Here is a 23,401-nt window from a genome sequence, read left to right on the forward strand (position 1 = left end):
CTACTGGAAAACAATAAGCCATGTAAAAAAAAAACAAAGTGGAGGGAAAGAAGAGGCCACTAGGAAACTCTTTTCTGAATTCAGAACATTTGCAGGCAAGCAGAACGTAACTCAAGAGAGCATTACCAAATGGCCATCTTGGTAGAAGGGGCTTTCAATATCTTGCATTTGAATAAGCCATCTACTCTGGGGCAGTGGGCCATGAAAGGTAAGCTTCCTGCTTGAGCTAAGGCTGTAAGCCCCAGAGACCCTGAAGGGAGGGTAGGAGCTTTGCCTGCTCCCTGGAACCAGGCCCCTGTCACTAGCAGCAGCCCCGCATAGATTTGTGGCCATCAGTCACATAAGGGCAACGCCCCAAGCCCTCCACATGGAGATGAGGAAAACAGAGGTGACCACTGTCATTCACGCTCAAGACAGAGATCTCCATTTCAATGAGGTACATAGAGGTCTGGAGGGTTTAGGCAATAAACTTTCCTTCCCAGATGCGCCTCCCTGCAACTTATTTAATCTCAGGCCCACCCTGAGAAGTGGGGTATGGTTTTACACATCCCCCTTTAGCCACGACAATAAATGCCTTAAAATCATGGACTGCCTCTTTTCATGGAGAGCCATGGAGAAAGTCTTTGCCTATAGAGCAGCTGTCGAGTCTCAGGTAAAAGGCCTCTCCGAGCTCCCAGCCACAACTTCCACCAAGCTCAAGCCTCCTGCTGGACAAGCCCAGGACAATCACTCCACCCCCACCCTCCAGTGGTGTCCAGAGGTTTTCCCTATGACCCAACACCCACCCTGAGTTAGTATGGGGTAAGCACAGTCAAACTCCCTGTGTCCTGACTCACCCAGGGACAGATCCCAGTGGCAGACTCCAGACTCAGGACCCAAAGTCCTACAATCATCAAATAATTCTACCTATTCTTAGGTGGCAAGGATGGGTAGGAAAAAGGAAATCATTAAAACAAAGACAAAACTGCTTGACTGAAAGTTATACATACTCTCACACACGCACATACTCATGGATGGGGGAAGTCATGGATGGTGGCTATTACCACTTCAGGTTTAGACTCAAAGGATTATTAGTGGAGTTATACTGCTCATATCCAGGATGAAATGCTACCACCACCAACCATGACATCTCTGTGAACGCGTCAGCATATACAGTAATGGAGATTACTAAACTCCTTGCCAACTAATCTTGCAATGTTAAGCCAATGCCATACAAAAAGAAGCGATAAAAACCTGAAGTGGGTGGGGAGGGCTGGAAAGAAAATACTTCTTTAAAAACCAATACCCGTTTCCCTGAATACTGGTTTCACTTCAAGGAAGATGAGTGCTTTTCTAAGAATCTCAGGATTATTCCTGCTCATGATTGGCTGTGCTTCCCTCTTCCGTGGCCTTCCCACCAGTGGACAGTAATTCTATTACAGATTTAACTACATGTCATATATGATACTTATATACTTCAGGATATACTCGATTGCCCTGCATCAGTTTGCTATCCTTTGACACTTCTACTGTCCCATGTGCCTGACCACAGCTAGTTGGGTGCTGGGTAGCATATCAGCTCTTGCTTCATTTTGGGTTAGCAATGACAACAGAAAGAAAAACGTTCAAAAGCAACAGGGCAGCTGTGGGCAACATGACTCCTCATCCCTCACAAAGGTCCTTCCTTCAGACGCTGCCCTTTACAAAATTCTTGTGAGGTTTTTTAAACAAAATATGATTTTATGAATTGGTGCATCAACCAGGCTTGGAGGCTAGTAAGATGCAAGAGTGAAAATCACATAAACAACCTTAATAGTTTCAAGATAAGTGCATTGAAAGCAACGTATATAAGTCATTCATAAGTCTCCCTGAGAGGTGAGCACAGCACAAAAAAAGAAATAGCACCATTCTCCATGTTGGTAAACCAAAGGACAACATTATAAAAGGAAGAAACGGTTTGGCAATGAGAAAACAGTCAACTCCTATAACAAGTACTTGAGCTTGCTGCTGGGTTTGGCTTTGCCAATGTCTGACCATGTCCTCCAAACGCACTACTCGTTTCTATTTGAATAACTGGGACTTCTTTGCTGTCGTTTCTTCTTTAACTCCAAGCACACAGGGCCAGCGCCCATTCACTAAGGAGATCAGATCATGACCCAGGAATTTGAGTCTGTGTCTCCCCCAGTTCTGTGACTTGCAATTCCTAATCGTACTACCTGGATTTTGATCGATCTTTATCATCCAGGTTAGATATTATCTCCTGTGACTGAGATCCAGTATTTTTTTTTCCTCCTAGAGAAACTTAATTTCCTTTTTCTAGTTTGCAAAATTACTTTCTTGACAAAAAGATTTTTTTTTCCTATCCTTTTCTGGAATCTCCCCTCTATGTTTTTCCTAATGATGGGTTTGTGGAATTGAATCATCCAAAGAGAACTCTGTTCCTCTTCTTTCTCCCTGTGGTTATCTTTATCACATGGATATCTTGAAACTCAAACCTTATTATATAAGAAAAGCTGCATTTCAACTTTGTGTTTATTACCTGCTCATGTGAATGTACATTCATGTGAATTCGTGTCAATGAACTGACCACGTAACTACTATGAGACACATCTAAATATACTCTCATTCTTCTGATTAGTAAATGCAAAACTTAAAATGAAATATGATAAAAGCCTGGATCAAACTTCATATTAAATATAACTATTTTATATTTAATAAAATTTTACATTTATTTTATGTAAAATGAAAGTTTTAAATTTTAAACAACATGAAGGAATATATTCAGAGATAAAATAATAGCATGCTTAAAGAGGAAGGAAATATCCACGAGACTCATTAATTGAACTAAAAAGAAGAAATAAGCCTCCAGAATCGCAGCACATTAGAGTAGCTATCTGAGTCCTTTAGAGACTGAACTATGAATGTATTTCTGGAAAAAAATGAACATCTTATCAAAGTTTCCTCCAAACTTCTCAAAACTTTACAAAGGATCATTAAATGTGTCAGGTATTTGGGAGTAAAAAGGAACTTTTAACATTCCAAGTGACAGATGTCAAGACTCATGAATATCTAAATATTCATAAATTGGCAGACTAGATTCTAGACTATCATTCGGTAATATATACATGTATAACTTAATATTATTTCTGAAAGCCATTAAAATAGAACCCCTATGTGAATAGTGGAGGGAAGGGTAGGAACGCTAAGTGTGGTGTTGTGAGTGGGATGTCCCCCACAAGTCTCGGGCATTTGAATATTTGGCCCCTAGTCCTCATCTGCTTGGAAGCACTGGAAGGTTCCCCATTGCAGGGGAACCTTTGGCACAGAAGGCAAGCTTTTAGGTTTCAAGAGACTCGTGCTATTCCCAATGTCCTTTCTATTTTCTGCTTACACTTCATGATATGAACTCTCACCATTTTTTCGCCGCTTGTTGCTAGCTCCACATACCCACCATGGTCCTAAGCTCCTAGACCTAGAGTCCCACATCAACCCTTCCTTCTGTAATTTGCTTTTAACATGGTGATTTATCACATCATTAGTGGAGTGACAGGACACTAAGAAATAACTTATTTTACTACCAATTCTACTGTATAATTTTATGCTGTTTAATATATTTCTAGCATTACTGGTATAATCTCAAAAATTTGTCAACAAATTTAAAACAGGAAAAATTTAAGTATACATTATTGGAAATTAGATATAGATAGAAAAGATAATAATTTTCATACTCAGTAAAATCCTAATAAGTTCAGGCTGTGTGATCACTTTTGTTGTTGTTGATAGTGGTATAAGTACTACAATGGATTGAAGATTTTGTTTGTTTGTTTTGTTAGTTTCTTGAGACATGTGAAGCCCTGCCTAGCCTAGAACTCATGCAGTAGACCAGGCTGGCTTCGAACTCATGAGATTCACCTAACTCTGCATCCTGTGTGGTGGAATTAAAGGCATGATCCACAAGCACCTCGAATCTTTATTATTATTTTTTTAAGCACAGTCATCCCAAATGTATCACTTACTGAATACTGTAATTTGTACAATTGTCTTCTGGTATAGCAGATACTGTGATCCACTCTTTACCAATGATGAATAAGAGTTAGTGTGTCAGAGCTGATATATCTAGGAGGGTAAGGAACCTGCATAATCCAGAACCCAGAAGACAGAGGCAAGAACATTGTGGTTTGCAGCCAGTTTGGGCTACACAGTGAGGTTAAGGTTAATATCAGACTTAGAAACAGAATGAGATCCTCCCTCTAAGTCTTAAAAGGGAGAGGTAATGGTGGGCAACAGAGGTCAGATGCCTTCAATTTTGCTGGCTGGATGCTAGAAACCATAAGGAGCGCCAAGGTTTTTAAAGGAAAAGATGTCAGTTTTGTAACCAATCACTTTGTAGCCACTTCAGTATCTAGGCAAGAAGGTCAAGCAGTAAGTTACAAAGTTTATATTGACAGGTTATAATTCAAGGTGAGACTGTGAACCATTGACTTTAAAGAAATGATCAAAATGTAAAATAAGTGGACTTTCTCAAAAAGGGGAGAGTAAGGAAGTTACAAAAGAGGCTGATGGTTCTGATGAGACAGGTACAGTGTGAGAGAAGCCAGAAAAGGAGGGAATGGAGACCGGACAGCCATGGCTGCTAAATAAAGAGAAAGGCAGATGGGGTGTAAGACCCAATCAGCAAGGCCGGGGGGCGGGATCGTGGACAGGCTGCAGAGGTCAGCAAGAAGTGCAACTTTAGGAAGATGGATGTCCCACGTGTAGGAGAGCAGGAGGAGCCTTCCAAAAGTCAGACAGACAGGTGGCTCTGACACCTTTACCTACACGATGCGGGTGAAGCGATGGGAGGAGACACATTAGTAACAAGCTCTAGGGGCTTGGAAAGAGTGTATTCTCAAATGAAACTTTTATATCTTTGGTAGTTTCTAAGATGAAGTTGCCAGTTATATCTTATAATTTTCATAATAATTAAAACACATGATTATCAAGCAGAGTGAAAAGAATCAATTCTAGCTCACAGTGCATCCTTAAACCACATGGAGAGTGAATATATTTGTTGTTTCATTAAATTATGCTTTGAAGACAAAATCAGCTTTAGAATCACCACTAAATTCAAAGAAAAGGATGCATGCTATGTTTTTAAAAAATGGTGGTACAGGTAAGAAATATTGAAAAATAATCAACATTTCCATGTGTGGTACACTATAAAATTCTTCTTTCTATACAATAGTCATAATTATTCCTTCTAAATTAGAATTAAAATTCTTTATCTTCAGTGGATTCCCTTTGATGTTATATTTCCTTAGGCAACCCATGCCTCATTTAGTCAGGAGTAGATTATATTGACAAGAGAAAAAGAAGAAAGCAAACAGACTAAAATAATTAAGTTGGAAGTGGGCTAGTAGTCATAAGAAACTTGTTCTTAACTTTCAAGGTATTAAAACCTGTATCATTTAACTTTTAGCCACCGTAGAAATACTTTCAATAGAATGAGAATGACACACAGTTATGTTCATTCATTAGAAATGTTCTCAAGGCTGGAAAGTGGGCCTTCATGAGGTGATCAGGGTGACAACATTATATTTTATGTGGCTTTCTCACACATGGGACTTGGCTAAAGAAAGCCGCCATTGCCAGATATTCTGTCTTGGCCTTCAGCTGTTGACCGCTGCAACTACACCGGAAGCATTCTATCTAGAAACAGTTCCTCTGACTTGTTATATCCCAGCTTGCAGTATCATAAGAAAAGCCAACTCTATGCTCAGACACTCAAAGCAACCAATGTAGAATATGAGAATAAAATTCTTATTTCAGCTAATAGTTCATTTCTGCACATGGAATAGGAAGACAAGGACAAAAATCTAGGCCATCCTAAAAGGAGAAAGCTACCTGCCCCCCAAACTTGGAAGCTGAAACAGGTGTTTTTTTTTTTTTTTTTTTTTTTTTTTTGGTTTTTTGGATTTGTTTTTTTCCAAAACAGGGTTTCTCTGTATAGTCCTGGATGTCCTAGAACTCACTCTGTAGACCAGGCTGGCCTCAAACTCAGAAATCTGCCTGCCTCCCAGAGTGTTCGGATTATAGGCATGCGCCACCACCCCTGGCGAAATAGGTATTCTTGTAGCAGTTTTGTACATAGAATCTAACACACAATCTCTGAGAAAAGAAGATGGTAAGTACCAGATATGCAGTGGTTTTATAAAACCTTTTTGGAAATCAGTTTGGCAGTTCTTCAGAAAACTGGGCATAATACTACCAAAGGACCCCATTATACTACTCCTGGGCATATGTACAGAGGATTCTCCAGCATGTAATAAGGACACATGTTTCCACTATATTCAAAGCAGTCCTATTTATAATAGCCAGAATCTGGAAAGAACCCAGATATTCTCAACGGAGGAGTGGATACAGAAAATGTGGTATATTTATACAATGGAATATTATTCAGCTATTAACAATGAAATCATGAAATTCTTAGGCAAATGGGTGGAACTGGAAAATGTCATCCTAAGTGAGGTAACCCAATCACAAAAAACATACATGGTACGCACCCACTGATAAGTGGATATTAGCCCAGAAGCTTGGAATACTCAAGACACAATTCACAGATCAAATGAAGCTCAAGAAGAAGGAAGAACAAAGTATGGATACTCTCTGGTCCTTCTTAGAAGGGGGAACAAAATACCCACAAAAGGAGATACAAAGGCAAAGTGTAGAGCAGAGTCTGAGGGAAAGATAATTCAGACTGCCCCACCTATTGATCCATCCTATACAGTTATAAAACCCAGACACTATCATCAATGCCCACAAGTACTTGCTGACCTGAGCCAGATATAGCTGTCACCTGGGATACCCTGCCAGTGCATGACAAATACAGAGGGGGACACTCTCAGGCAACCACTGAACTGAGCACAGGGTCCCCAATGGAGAACTAGAGAAAGGTCCCAAGGAGCTGAAGGGGTCTGCATCACCATAGGAGGAACAACAAGATGAGTCAACCAGTACCCCCACAGCTCCCAGGGACAAAACCATCAACCAGATAGTAAACATGGAGGGTCCCATGGCTCCAGGTGCATAGGCAGCAGAGGATGGCCTTGTTGGACATCAAAGTGAGGAGAGGCTCTTGGTCCCAGAAAGGCTTGATGCTGCAGTGTAGGAGAATATCAGTACAGGGAAGCAGGAGATGACTTATGGGACTTTTTCTCGGAGGGGGGGTGAACAGGAAAGGGGAAATCATTTAAAATGTAAATAACGAATATATCTAATAAAAATTAAGAAGAAAAAACTTTTTAAAGTAGGCGAGCCCATACTTAGGAGGGAGAGAAGGACTGGGCACACATGAAGGTTGGGGAAGAGAGAGGAGACTGACTCACTCTCATACATCATAAACTCCAAGAAAACTCCAGATTTATCAAATATTACTCCTTTAAAAAATCCATACAATGATTTTTTTAAGATGTTCAAGGAATAAATGTTGGCTTTTTTCAGAAGGTACCATTAAGCTTGTCTACTACATTATAATTTTAAAGTCTACAGTTAATCATAAACCAGCTGATCCTTAATCATTAAGTATACAGTGATTCTACAATATAATGAAGAAAAGTAAAATGGTAAAAAATACGAAATATAAAGGTAATTGCAGTAAATTTTTGCGTAAATGACAGAAATATGATAGAGTAAACCAGGGAGTCTATAGAGTCTGTGGATTAGAGGAACTGTCACATAGGCTGAGTCAAAGTAACTCAGTGAGGTGTTTAAACAATTCGTCACCTGTGTGTCTTCTAAATACATTATGAAATGTTAACCCATGACACCTGTAACTTCTATGAACATTTTTTGAAAAAGAAAAAAGTTTTTTTTTTAAGATCTTAAACATTTTTTCATCTCATATTTTCAACCTCGGTCATGAGAAAAGCTCAGTCGATTCCCAGGAATGGCAGTGACTGCCAATATGTTCATAACGTTGAAATACTTACCACATGGGCACTTTTTAAAATGTAATGATATTAGCACTGTCCCTGGGAATGTGAGCGTAGGAATGGGTGTCCCAAAGCATTCTTATGCAGGTCAGAGGACAATTTTGGTTGCTGGTTCTCTCTCACCACTATGGGTTCTTTGTAATGAGTTCAGGTTGCCAAGCTTGTGGGCAAGGACGTTTAACCATTGAGCCACTGCATCTGGCTTTTATTACAAGTAATTTTAAAATAGCTGCTAAGAATGATGCACAAAGAAAGTTGAAGGGATATTCATGGGTTACTTGTTGAGCCAATACATTTGCCTATGAAAATTTGAAGTGGTCTTACAGTTAAAGATTACACACACGTATAAGCTTTCAAGTTAATTGTAGATATAATCTGCTAAATGCATTTTGAAGGACAGAAAATAATTGTATGGTAGGCATTATAATAGTGCCGCTCATACTTTTAAAAGTTACAATTATTTCACTTTTGGATTTCATATTTATGGTTCTACAGGTACAACTTGCTTCAAGCAACTTGACTTATATAAATTGTTTTTTTACAAAAGACAAACAAGTTATGATTTTTGCTCTGCTACCGAATTCTTTAAAGAACAATACATTTACAATTCAAATCAAAGACAATGCAATATTTTTCACAAGAATATAACAAAATACCTACTGGAAGCAAATCAGATTCCAAATATCTTGATGCTATTGACTATGATAGGCCCAGCTGTTCTCTATGGTAATGGGAACTAGGTATAGCTTGTACTTTTCAAGAACAAAAGAAACAGCCTTTAACTCATAAGATTATAGGTTATAATATAACCCATGAGATTGTTCACAGAAACCCTCTTCCTCCTCTACAGCCCTATCTCCTACTGAGTTCCTAAAAGCTATTGAAGCCAGCACTACGAGCTCTGGGGTCAGGTAGTGCAACACATACATCTATGGGGACATTTCACATGCAAACCACATAGCAAAGCTTTGCAACAGCTACTATACAATCTGTGTTTTATCTAAACCACAAAACTTACACTGGAGAGTACAACTGAATATGTTAAATATCTGGGTTGCCCATTAAAAAGTGGGGTACGGAGCTAAACAAAGAATTTTCACATGAACTTCGGAGAGCTGAGAAACACCTTAAGAAATGTTCAACATCATTAATCATTAGGGAAATGCAAATCAAAACAACCCTGAGATTTCACCTCACACCAGTCAGAATGGCTAAGGTCAAAAACTCAGGAGACAGCAGGTGTTGGAGAGGATGTGGAGAAAGAGGAACACTCCTCCACTGCTGGTGGGATTGCAAGATGGTGCAACCACTTTGGAAATCAGTCTGGCAGTTCCTCAGAAAACTGGGCATGACACTTCCTGAGGATCCTGTTATACCACTCCTGGGCATATATCCAGAGGATTCTTCAGCATGCAATAAGGACACATGCTCCACTATGTTCATAGCAGCCCTATTTGTAGTAGCCAGAAGCTGGAAAGAACCCAGGTGTCCTTCAATGGAGGAATGGATACAAAAAATGTGGTATATTTACAGAATGGAGTACTATTCAGCCATTAGAAACAATGAATTCATGAAATTCTTAGACAAATGGATGGAGCTGTAGAACATCATACTAAGTGAGGTAACCCAGTCTCAAAAGATCAATCATGGTATGTACTCACTGATAAGTGGATATTAGCCTAGAAACTTTGAATACCCAAGACATAATCCACAAATTAAATGATGTCCAAAAAGAATGGAGGAGTGGTCCCTGATTCTGGAAAGACTCAGTGCAAGAGTATAGGGGGATTCCAGAACAGGGAAGTGGAAAGGGGTAGATGGAGGTACAGGGGGAGGGAAGAGGGCTTATGGGACTTGCAGGGAGTGGGGACCCAGAAAAGGGGAAATCATTTGAAATGTAAATAAAAATATATCAATAAAAAATATCTGGGTTGCTGTCAAATTATAAAATAAAATACAAACATTCAAAGAACTTCTTGGACATTTCTTGTGCCTTCAGAAACAGAACTCTTGCATGCATAGACAAGAAGTACTCCTAATATAGAAACGTGCAACAGAAGTCTCTTAAGCAATGCACCCCTTATGGCACAAGATACCTGAGAAAGCATTAAAATATAAATCTCCCTCTCACTTGAGTCAACAAGTCGATGGTTGCTGATAACTGCATGGGTTCTGGAGAGCAGCATCTTTTCTTCATAATATTTATGGATGTTTAAAATGAAATATTTAACTCATCTGCTGTAGTGGGGCATGTCCTAGTTATTGATGTAATTAGTAAGGAAAGAATTTAGACATAAACAATTTTAACCAAATTTAAAATAATTCTGATGGCAAAATATGTTGCAGCGCTGCCTGTTTTGAGATGGCGGCTCTTTTGAATTCATCTTTCATGGTTTTAATCAAGTAACTTATTTAACTTGTTCATTTGTCTATGCTGACTTATTGTACAACCTTCCATAATTCCCTATGAGCAAGCCTTTGCTTCTATGCTCACGTTCAAAGCTGTTTACCACTGCGCACATTCTAAGGTAACTACTATCTCACTTTTCTTTCCCTACATAATTCCATATAGCCACTATGCCCGTAATTAGTGCACAGATTTGGCTAGGAGCTGGAAGAAGGGACATGTCACAATCAACCCCTCCTCGTGCTAAAATATTGTCAAATTGAAAGCCAAATCATTTTTATTGTCTCAGCTTCATAGGAAAATACATTGTGAAAGAGAAACTTTTTCTCATTTTGTTAGGAATGAAAAAGAAAGGTTACTCGGTCTTAGAAGGAACCCAGATAATCCTTCACTGGTCTTCGATGAGACATGTACCAGCTCACTTTTACCTGCTTTTCTTTATTGGCAGGGAAGGTGGAGAAAAGAGGCAAAGATAAGTGTAACTATCTAAGATTTCAGATGCAGAGAGATTCACCTCCCAACCTCCTTGTTTGCTGTTGGTGAGTAACTCAGTAGAAAGGCTTCTAGAACATAATATCTGTGTTCAGGGCACTCATCACAGCATTATATGAGATGGCAGACTTACAGCCCAGCAGCACGGACAACAGGCAATCAGTCACACTTTGAAGCCTGTGGATCATTACAACCTGACTGGCTAATACTAAAAGAGCCGGGCATCCACCTTTCAGTTAAAACCTAGACGCCTTAATCAATTCTCTTCACACGGTGATCTCTGTTATTTGTTCCCCTTGAAATTTCTAGAAATCCATAGAAAGTGCTAAGAGGCCCTGAGGAGGGGGAAAAAGATGACTTATGGAGAGTACAAGTAAGAGATTGCAAAGTCCAGTGCACACCAGACACACGGGAACTCACACGACGCAACGACCTGAAATTGGTGGAAGCAGAGCGCATGCTCCACCAATGAGCTGAGCTCTTACTGAGGGGGGTTCTTGGTTTTAGATCAAGTGACAGTGACATCACAACACAAATCTAGGGGTTCAGCACCAATGATGATCACACTGTGGAGTAATTTATCTCTTTTCTCATCTCTGAGGGGAGCATGTTCACCTGTCCTCAACACACAAGCCTTCAGAAGATTGAGGCACCATGAAGAGCATCCAGGGAGCAGAGCCCCAGCATTTACAAGAATCTTCTATAGAGTCAGGGTTTGGCATCGAGGCTTTATGACTCTTCTCAAATATTAATAGGTAGTATTAATACCTAGGCTGTTGACATTTCTACAGAACAATAAAATACACAGTGCCTCTTACCGTTTATATCACAAACGTCCTATTCTTAATTGTTTGGGCCCTAGAATATGTCTTTTGAGAAATGATTCAAGATTTTGAGAAATTTGGATGAAATGATTCGGATGTTGAGAAAGACCATAAAGAGACCACTACTCTACACTATTTATTTTTGGCAGTGAGGTGACTGGTTTTACTTTGCTATGGAGATTCAACCATGATGTTTCTATCTATATATAAACCAAAGAAATGGGCCTGCATTGATCATTAACTAAAACTTTTAACACTAGGAACAACATAAAACTCTGCTATTTATAAATTGCAAAATTTATAAATTTTGATATAATTACAGGAAGTTGACAAATAAAGCCCCTGTTTGGCAAAATCAATAACTGACAATGGGACGTGAAAAGATATTATGCCTACTCTTTTAATCTAGGGCTGTCGGGATAGTTTACCCCTGTTCATGGGCATATATAATACAATTAGCATTTGCATTAGATATACAAAGGTTGTACAAAAATGAATAGTATGCCCTGTAAATCAGGGATAGCCAGTGCCCATGTGCACAAGCATGTATCAAGGGACGAGATAAAGGTTTTATTCCACTTCTCAAGGTGAAATGACCAGCACAGGTGAAAACAACACAGATTTAAATTGAGAAGCAAGTGGGCTTTTTACCTTAGAGTGTATGCTGAGATCCACACCTGTTTTACCAATGCATCAAATTAGGACAGGAGCTGTGCCACCCCCCAGAGTCAAACCCCAGCATGAACAGATCGCACTTTAAGGAAAGGTAATGAAGCCAGGCCTTGAGTCCTGTGCTTGGGACTCTCTAAATGGTGATAAGTTCATCTCCTTTCTCAAAGGACAGAGACAAATATTCAGCACAGTAGGCTCCGGTTTTAAATCTACAGTACACGAGGAATAATAATACATTGCTTAGCACGCTCTGTAAGGAAAAGCAATCTTGTTTCTAACAAATTCTGCACTGAAAATAAACTACTGAGCCAAAACTAATAATATCCCTTCTCTCCTGACTGGGGTTCTTTAGTGATAAGTAAAAGAAGACTGTGTTCCTGAGATTGGGGACAAAGGAGTAGAATGTCCTCTCTCAATATCTATGTTATAATATTTTCATACTGGTAATGGGTTTGCTGCATGCTACTTTCCTTTTTAGGAATGACATAAAGAAAATGTATGTACAACATCCTTTTCTAATAGCTTGAAGTCATTGTTTTCGAAAGTGATCCTCATCAGCAAGGAGTTGGAAACTAGAATCCTATTTGGAATGTTCACCTTACAGATGGAGACTTTCCTCTACTGAGAAAGAAGAGAAAGAAGAAATTCCATGTGCAGGTTTCTGGTCTCTAGACCAACCTTTCACATTTCTTTTTCCCTTGGTCAGCACCTCCACAAAAGAAAATCATTTGGTGTGCTTTGTGAATTCTGCGACATCAGGGCCCACTCACACGCACCCTGAGTTTCAGTGGTTTCAAGCTCCACTACTTCAGTCTTAACAGTACAACAATCATGGTAGGTTCGCATTAAATGCCCCCTGAAATGAGTTTCCGGTGTGCTGTGAATCAAATCTGGCCCATTTCTTTCAGGTCTCCGCTATTTAGAATATGTGCTATTTGTGTCTCTGAGAATTTTAATGGAGCTTCAAGTCATTTGCAACTGCTCACACTGAGAACTTTGCCATTTTTCACAGCTCAGTTTTATAGACTTCTAGGAGTCATGTTACGTTTAGTAATCTTGCCTCAACAAGCTAAGAGAAAATGCCAGAAATTAGCACTCCTACTGTTCAGGAGAGTGTATTTTCTCTTGCTATAACTGCTTCAATTCCAGCACTTAGCAGGAAGACATTTAAATTTTTATTGTATTCCCTTCTATCAGAAAAAAGAAGAATTTACAAGTTTGACACTAAACAATCACAGAGGGAAGATCTGAAGCAAGGTCTCACATTTTATACTGATGTCTAATGCAGCCATCAATAAATACAGCCTGACACTTAGGACAAAACCTATCTACTTTCCCTGTGGCTTTGGAAGAATGCAACATACTCATTAAAAAATGTCCCACGGAATTTTCAAATGTCAAAATACAATATAATCATATGGAGAAAATCCTTCAAATTTAGTAATGGAAATTTCATAATACTGCTGAGAGAGAAAATTGCCAGTTTGTAATTGTGCCTCTTTCTCCGCAGGTATCACTCATTATGGGAACAAGAATAACATCATGATAATGAAATTCCTAAACAAGAAACATAGGGATACATATCAGATGACCTGCATTAGAAACAATGTGGTTCTCTATCAACTTTATTTTACCTTATAAACAAACCAATTACCTATACTTGGCATATAGGAACACACAAATATTTTGTGAACAAATGTAAGGGAAATGCAAAGCTTGGGCAACAAATTTATATACCAACAAGTGTGTACTTTACAAAGACTCTCAGTAACCCTCAGGAGCAGTCGGTCCCATGCTGCCTCCCTTGCCCTGGGTTGTCAAAACCCCGCCCACTGGCTTAGAGATTTACTAGTAGTTGAAGTCTTTCTGTTCTCTAGTCTGTCCCAGGTTCCCTTCTCCTCACAGAAAGCTTTCCTATTTGACAGGTTCTGGGCAACTCTAATCTCTGATCAACTGAAGCATTCTAAGGGGAAAGAAAAATAAGCAAAGGCTGACTCTGTGTGCTGTCCAAATCAGCCATCAAGGGAGTGTGCATTGCGTACAGACCCCCTGCCATGGTCTTCTGCTGTCTTCACTTTCATAGATGTTTCTTTAAAGCCTCTGTCCTTTTTCAGACCCCATTTTTCTTCTCTATCACACATCACAAAATGATGATTTTTTTGAGCTATAAACATGACCTTCAGCTCTGCACCCGAACCCCCTTTCTTCATTGCTTCAGGGCAAAGTAGCACCTCTATACAAATACTAATATCTGTACGTGCATTGTGTACCCTGTTAATTGTAGCTTCATTTTTCTTCTTTAATGTTAATCTTTCTCTCACTCAAAAAAAAAAGTCTTTTAAAGAGTCTTATTTGGGAGGGGGAAAAAAACCAGTTTTCCCTCCCATAAGGAAACAACCTTCTTGATTCCCATAAAATAATACTGTGTCTTATTTTACTATTTGCTGGAATGGGTTTTGAAGCAACTAACTTTCGTTCTTACGTCCATTACAGTGCACCTATTTGCTCCTTACCTCTCAGAATCACTTTGTCTTGGTTCACTGGGGCAAAAACAGCTGTTTTAACAGATTACTCATTTAAAATCTGGATATTGGTGATTGTGACACTACAATTCAAGTGTCTTCTTCCTTCCTCCAAAATTCCTTCTGTTTCCCCCAATGGCTTCCCTGTGTTGTACCCCTGGGTCTTCTTCTGTGCCATCATTTATTCTTGGGCAATGGGTCTTTGTTGTTTGATCTTGCCTCATGGCTATAATGGTTCTGGCTGTTGGTGACTGCAACTAGATTGCATTTCTTAGCCTTGATACTCTCTGACATCAACTATTTACCACTTGTGTTTGAATGTGGATTGGTGCTTGTGTGTCTAGAATTAAGAGCCCTTGCTTATACAACAATCTGACTCCCCAACACTTTTTCCCTGGTAGGAAGTGGTATTGCCCATTACGGGTGGGTTGCCTCAGCCCAAGCCTTAATTACTGTTAGTCATATTTCTAAGTCAGTAAGTGGCTAGGCTCAGTGATTCATAGTGCGTCATGACCCAGAGGTTCTATCTTTGCTCCCCTGTCTCTTGTTTTTAAGAATGCTCTGTGAAAAGAGTATTTTCAAGGGTAGGTATTAGACTTCTATATTCAAAACACTATATAATCAGTAAATCAACTAATAGAAAAGCAGTCTGGTAATTTGATACAAGGTAAATAGAGGAAAGACATGGTAAAGCCATTGTCTTAGATAGGGTTTTACTGCTGTGAACAGAAACCAAGACCTTATAGGATAACATTTAATTGGGGATGGCTTATAGGTTCAGAGATTCAGTTCATTATCATCAAGGTGGAAGCATGACAGAGTCCTGACAGACATGGGTCTAGAGGACCTGAGAGTTCTGCCTCTTGTTCTGAAGAAGGCAGCTAGCAGAAGACTAACTCCCAGGCAGCTAGGACCATATCGAGGTCTATACCTACAGTGACATACCTAATCCAAGGCTAAACCTCCTAATAGTGACAATCCTTGGGCCAAGCAAAAAACAAACCATCTCAATCATGGAAACAAAACAAATTTTGGAGTTGGCAAATGGCTGTTTTATTTTTTTTTTTCAGAAGTCTTTGCACCTGGGTCCCTTGTTTATATTTTTACTTAGTTTATTTCTTGCTTTCCTTTTCTACATTAAAGAGGGCAAAGATTGAACGACGAATCAGCAAAGGTAATTTTCATGAATGAATTTTGTGAGAAGGAACAAGCCAATAAGCCCACTTGATCCCAGATTTTGTTGGGTGTTCCAATTATGCATGAGTTATTCAATATCCAGAGAAATCCTTGTGTTATGTGGACAGCACACATTTTGAGCTTCCCGGATCCCCTTGATGTATTACAGTGGTAAATCCTGCTGGCTCTGTTGATTTTAGTTTGCCAGATGATGTGTTTTGTACTTGCTGGTGGCAGTGGTTTTGTTTTATGAGAAATTTGAATTATTTATGCTATGAGGTAGATCCAGAGATCACACACCCTATTAAAATTTCAAATCCAAAGAAGGTGTTCTCATTTAACAGTCTTCTGTAAGGCTAGACTCCCAGAAAGGAGGAAGAAATGAGCAGGGAGAGAGCCAGCTCTGTTTTGACACGAGCACTGCTTCCTCAGACCTAAGGTTTCAGAACTAGTCAAACATGACAGCCCCGAGGTGACGCCTGTCACCCTGCATCTCTGTTTCAACAGATGGCGAAACTAAGGATGAAGTCAAACCAGGGACCAACAAGGCAAGACTCTTTAAAGACAAGCTGATTGAAAAACAAAAGTGTAGTTTCCACCAAAACAAACAAACAAAAGACAAAACACACAAAAAATAAACAAAAACCCTACATTTTGTTGAAAAAAACAAACAAAAAAAAGGTTCTCATAATGCTATGAGACATATTTGTTTAAATGAAGAAAATATTTCATAATATGACTATTTGGTATTACAAATGCATTCTAAATTAGTGTTTTTATATGAAAAATCACTGACTCAATGATAACATTTTACCATAAAATTGAGGCTTAAAACATAATACTTTTTCATCATTGCTTTTCAATTAACGATTAAATATTCCTAACTTCTTCTAATGCCTTCTCCAGATTCTGTATGGATTCTGGAGATCAAAATTCATTTCTCCATTCTAACATAATAAGCATTCTAAACTACCGACTGATCTCCAGTCCTTACATTTTTTCTTTACCATTAAATTTGGCTTAAAAAAAACCAAAAAAGAAAACAAAACAACAACAACAAAAACAAAATCCCCAAAACACCATGAAGCCTCTTGTCTAAGTTTTTTTGTTTCCCATTTCTTTGTTTTACATTTAATGTTACCAATGAACTCTAATTTCAAAAATGCCCTCAACGGCATCATGCATACATCTACTCTGATTTTAACATGGCTTTCCCGAATCCTCCTAGTCCAAATGGTTTCGATACAAGAAGCTCAAAAACAAAAGTCTCCTAACTCAGCTTGATGCCTACTGCCTGGTGTGTGTGTGTGTGTGTGTGTGTGTGTGTGTGAGAGAGAGAGAGAGAGAGAGAAAGAGGGGTGGGGTGGGGGGATGGAGGGAGAGAGTAAGAAACAGACTGAGATACAGAGAAATTCAGAGAGAGGAAAGAGAGAGAGCACATATATGGTGTGCATGAATATACTATAAACATACATTAAATTTATTTTGGTATTCTATATAATTGCATTCTATAGACACATAGATATCACTCAAAAGATACTTAAGACATGTTAACAGATCAGCACTAAATTTAAATAATAAAGGCACACTAACCTCCTTATACATAAATCTAAGGTTGTCTTTGTAGATATATCCATTACCCATTGCATATGTGAAGTAATATTTACACTTGATATTACTGACTCCAGAAATTTTCAAATATATAATACAATATAAACTGGGAAAACATGAATGGCTTCTTAACAAATAATGGATACCATCTCTTTTTAGGTAGATTGTCAGAAAATAGCAGGTTTAAAGACCACTGAAAATAAGTATCCCTTATTATCTCTGGGCTGAATCTCCTAGGTATGATAACAAACTAAGTTTAAAGAAGAAAAGCTGCCATCACTGTCCCTCCTTAAGAATTAAAATAGCTCATGAGAGGAGGAAATAGGGAGTTGGTTGAAGCCCATTAAGGAAAATTATTTTTTTTGATAATGTGTGGCTATTTTATAGATTTAAACATTTAATTTTAGATGGATGGATGGATGGATGGATGGATGGATGGATGGATTGACTGATTGATTGATATTTTATGTTTATATATGTCGGGGGAGGGTACATATATGTATATCACACATCCATAGTTGCATAAGGAGAGTAGAAGAGAGCATGACAAGAGAACATGACCACAGTTACAGGCAGTTTCAAACTGTGACTTGGTTTCTGAGCACAGAACCAAGTCTTCTGTAAGAGGTCCCAGGAACTGCTCTTAATGCTAGGTCATCTTTCCAGCTCTCTGTATTATTAATATTTTTTTTTAAATCTAGTCAGTTGTGTGATTTTTTTTTTCATTTCAGGAATATGGCCCGCATACCCTCTCTGGCTCTGGATAGATAGGAGACATTCTTACCTGCCTCAGGGATTATATGATTACAAAGATATTCTACTCCAAATGAGCCTGTCAGTCACCTTGACAGGCAAATATTACTCAGGAAAGCTGTCTATTATAGTGACTTCAAGAAACATGATATACCGGGATACATGCTAAAAGACTGGCAGAAAACTTTCTCTTTTGCGAGATATGAATGTGTACCCCTATGATCCACTCCCAGCGGCCTGCAGATCCTTCTGGCTAAGCATGAACTCAAAAAAAGTATAAGGTTTTGCTTTTCCTGATGTTGGCTAAAATACTAAGCTCGTTTGCCTGAAATCCCAGTCACCCTTGCTCCCGCTGCACACGCTTGCCTCCTGTGTAGCTACACATGGACTGGTTGAACCTGACTGCATTCCTGATCTCTATTTCAGAAGTCCTGCCCTTTCCTCTTTTCTCTGACCCATCCCTCTCCTCCCGCTGTGGCTAAGATCTTCAGTTCTTCTGTTCTCTTGCACTGGTCTCTAACCTCCAAACTGTCCCCCAGTTTCCTTCTAAGTCTATCTTCAAATTTACCTGAGACTATGAACTGGCAAGACTCCCTATTCTCGGTTACAACCCGATATCTTAAAATATAAATGGATTGAACACCCTAAAGCTACTCATATTAATCAATGGACCTTTGAAAAAGATTGTTTAAAATTTTCCTCTACATGGAATTAAAATATTATTTAGGACCCATGCATTTACTAAATTAACTAATACTAGGTAAGTTAAATATGCTTGCAGGTTTGAAAAGATATACATTAAATCTTTCACCCCACTCCACCCCAGAAAAATCCTGTGAGACAGGCACAACACTACCATGGAGAACTGACTGCAGAAAATAAAGATTTCTGGTCCCCTTTCATGATTACAAACACCTAGAAGACTTGATACAAAGCAGATTGTTTTTACCCTCTATGCTATTGTCATTTGCTACGCACTTATGGATAATCTACAACTTGAGCTAAGAATAATGACCTTGTAATATTCTCAAGTTGAATACCATGAGAATGAAGAAAGGCCCAGCTGTGGCCACTTCCTAGTTATATACCGCTAAGCATGCCCCTTTTCCTCACAGAGCTGGGGTAAGAGCAGCTGAGACTGGGATGAAGACTAATTTAGTATTCACCTAACCTCTGTCCCCAGATTGCTTGTGAACTAAGGTTTGGCTGAAAAAGAAAGGAAGGAAAAACAAAAAGGGACAGAAAAAGTGACACACTTTATTTTATTAACAGTTAATGGTAATTCTTTCAGAATTGATGACACAATGTATTTTTTTTTAAAAAAAAAAAAAAACCTTAATCTAGAAACATTGTATTCAGAAACAAATGAATAGCAAATCATCCAAAGTGGTATTTTCTAGGATTCTGCAGACAGAGCTGAATGAAAACAGAGTCCATATCCACATGTTCAAAGACGGTAGAATTAGCTTATATTTTTGTGTTCAGTGGCTTTGATTTTTTTCCTAAGAATATATTTAGATCCTACTCTTTCCTCTGCCACCCCTCCGCCCAGACCCCTCCCACATTCTTACCCAGCAAAAGGTATGTACTTTGTTTTGCTAAAACAAAATAAAATCAAAATCAAAACAAAACCAATGAAAGAAAATAAATTACCAAACCAAAAAAGAGACAACAACATATAAAAACCATGGAATTATTTAAGTAAAAAATTGCTTTTTTCTAACTTTACCATTGGAGAAATAAAAACACAATTCTATAAGATAAAAAGGAAAATGCCTAAAATAAGAATAAACAATTGCATTACTTCCAAATATAACAGATTTTCTGTAAGTGCTCCAACTAATTATTCATTTCTTAAGTGTTTCAGAAATTCCTGTGCTTGTGAGAACAACTTGTGTTTTCCAATCTAGAAATAATGCTGAACCAAAGCGTGACTGAATATCCATGCAGAGTGCTTGCTGTCTTAGGACAGCAGTGAGAGCTCTGTGCTCTCTGCGGCACAGATAGGAACTTGCAGTTTGAATGGTTTGGACACTCACTGAATATTGCATTTATTGTAGATGCTACATAATCAAGAGAGTTCAAAAGGTACTTATGTTAAGTCACATGCTAGTGAGTGGGGAATACTAAAACACACAGCATAGTGGGGCACTTAATACACATTTATCAAGCAGACGGCACACAAAGGAAAGAGTGTCTAATGGTGCAGTGATCCCAAACAGAGAATGAACAAACGTCTCAGGGTTCAGGTGGGAAAGACGTTGTGTCATTCAAAACACTGAAACAATGTGTGGTTGGCAGAGCAGGGCGGGTACGGTCTCAAAGTGTGGTCTCAGGCAGGAGACCCAGGGCTGACAATGGGGTACCTGCTCTGTCATTCATGGCTACCAGGTCCCCTAGAGGACACAGAGATACTGAAGGCTTTTAGAGGGCACAGGAACAGGATGACAAAATAAAAAAATAAGGTCTTTAAAATTATGGTAGCTAGCAGGGAAATATTCAATTTTATAAACATTTTACTGACAAAATGTAAAACAATTAAGAGATTATTATTTAAAAGCAGAGGAATTCCATACTTAGAAAAGATACTATATAGACAGATTCTTTTAAATGATTCATTAAAAATAGAAGCTGTCTTCAAGAAAAAAGTTAGAATTAATTAAAATTATTGAGGAGCTCTTGACCCTATATAAAAGAATAATTTCAAAGTTACATTTCCTATTATACATGTGGTCAATTAGTCAACCTTATAGAAAGGTAGATGTTAGATGCAATTACAGTTGTTTATTTTGTTACAATTCTCAATTTCATGTTCAGAGATTCCCAGAGGAATAAATACTTGTCTGTCTGAGGTTGAACACAATTAATGTGTTAAAATGAATGTTTTGGAAATATTATGATGAATAATCTAGGTAGAGTAACCCATTGGTTATTCTGTGTCCCATCATTACAGAAATTTCTCTACTCTAAGAAACACTAAGAAAGGAGAAACGATTCACCTTTGAAATTGTCTAGCGCCTATCTTCCAACTTACAGCTTGCAAATAAGAGAGGATATTCAAAGCTCCGAGGTTTCATGTAAGATTCTCAGAAAAACTGAATAACTCTAACACACACATGCATATTTTTGTAGAAAAACAAATCTGGGTCCTAGACATGTTGTATAGTTTTAGTGGTTGTTTTCCAACCAAGGAACCTGACTCTCCTAAAATCCAAACTCCAAACATTTAAGATGTTTGCTATAGAGCAAATCATACAGAAGCATATTAGTTAATTTCTTATTTTATTATTCAACATTCTTCAGGTAAAGACCTTATAGCAACTTGTTGCTTTCAAAAGTAAGTAATTTGATCTTCAGAATGTCCCTAAGCCATGATTTTCACTCTTGTGACACAGAACCTTGTGAGAAACTACCTCAGAGAAAATCCAAACCACCTTGCTTAACACATTGTTATTTGAGAACTACAACTTTAGTATGCTTAATGTTGAAATACTACAATGAAACCAGGATGAAGAAATTCAAGATAATAATCTTAGGATTCAAAAATATTTTAGCATTCTGATTGACAAAAAAAATTAATAAAAGTCAAGGTTATATTCTTTAAATCTGGAAGACCAATTCAAAATATTCATTGATATTAGTTTACATTTTAAACATAGGTTTCCTTTGTATGTAAGTCATACTTACCCATGAAATTGAGATAGCCTTCTCCACCAAGCCCATGAGTAATGAGTCTAATCATCTTGTGAAGCTGTATCCCTCGGTCAATCACTGGGGTGAACGGAGCCAGCACACTCATGTTCGTGTACATCTCAGCGTCCATCAACCAAAATGCCAGTGTCTTGTCACCAACCAGTGCCTACAAAACCAACTCACCAAGGTGAATGCAGGGCACGGACACCAAAACTGAGCAGTCATCACTTGAGTAGCATAGCACGGGGTTACACAGGATGATTGGGATCAGTGACTCATTAATGTGCTAGGTAGCAGAAGAGAGGGTTTGTGACAACATGCACTACTCAAGACTAAAGACAGTTAATTAATGAAGACACTCATCATTAACAGGGCAGTAATAGTGAAATATGAAGTATGTGGTCTCAGTCTCGGGATATTATTACAAGTTTCACGTTGGAATGTCTAAATGTAGGATGCCACTAAGCTATTTTAATTAGACTGCTTTTTCTGAAAGATGAATACAAGGTGTGAAGCACAGATTCCTAAGCAATGTCCCTTTCCTCCTCAGGTTCATCTGTATTCCTACTTGCTTCTGTAATCCCTGATTCTGTTAAAGTGTTTGGATGACTGTAGTTTTTCCCAGGGGAAGATTATTTTCAAGTCAAGTGACCCTGTGAAAATACATATCACTGGGACAATCTCAGAAACTGAATCTTAGAAATATTACACATACACATGCATACCTTACTATGTTTGCTAATTTTAGATCACTTAGATTTCTTAGATACTTCATAGTTAAGAATTTATGTAAAAATTATGTCAAACGTTTTATCGTTTATTATATGTATTTTGTACTTTCCCATCTAATTCTTGGGAAATCCACATCTCTTCCCAGATAGGCTAAAATGCTGAGAGATAATTTCACAAGCTTTCATCTTATTCTAGCCATATGACTTTTATTTTATTTATTCAATAAATATTCATGTTCCATGGTGATAATTTACAATGTGCTGAGTTTTCCACCTGTCTGCAGTCGGATAGTAATAATGTATGCGTCCATTTTAATTTACAATGTTTTATAGTTAGTGAGAAACTCCCACTCCCCACCTCTCGCCCTCCTCTCTTCAAGCTATGGTTCTCCTTTAGGCTGTGCTCTTCTGCGTATGTTTTTGGTCTGTTACATCCATCACAGACCTTACAGCTTAAGATGATAAGAAAGTAATGGCCAACTCTGAAGTTCAGAATTAAGCATAGGCCTACTTTGCACTTCAACACATTTCTATTCAAGGATTAAAACAATAAATATGTTTAGGCAAATAA

The 23,401-nt window shown here is 38.3% G+C and overlaps 1 protein-coding gene across 1 annotated transcript in view; it reads right to left on the reverse strand.

Moving 5' to 3' along the window:
• Nucleotides 1-23,401, reverse strand: part of Gbe1 (1,4-alpha-glucan branching enzyme 1) — a 244,121-nt gene that overhangs the window by 39,581 nt on the left and 181,139 nt on the right. The window contains exon 12 of the mRNA XM_052158831.1: nt 22,094-22,265. Coding sequence (XP_052014791.1) covers nt 22,094-22,265 — 172 coding nt within the window. The remainder of the gene's footprint in view (nt 1-22,093; nt 22,266-23,401) is intronic.

This window comes from Apodemus sylvaticus, chromosome 15, assembly GCF_947179515.1.
Source record: "Apodemus sylvaticus chromosome 15, mApoSyl1.1, whole genome shotgun sequence".
NCBI classification, from domain to species: domain Eukaryota; kingdom Metazoa; phylum Chordata; class Mammalia; order Rodentia; family Muridae; genus Apodemus; species Apodemus sylvaticus.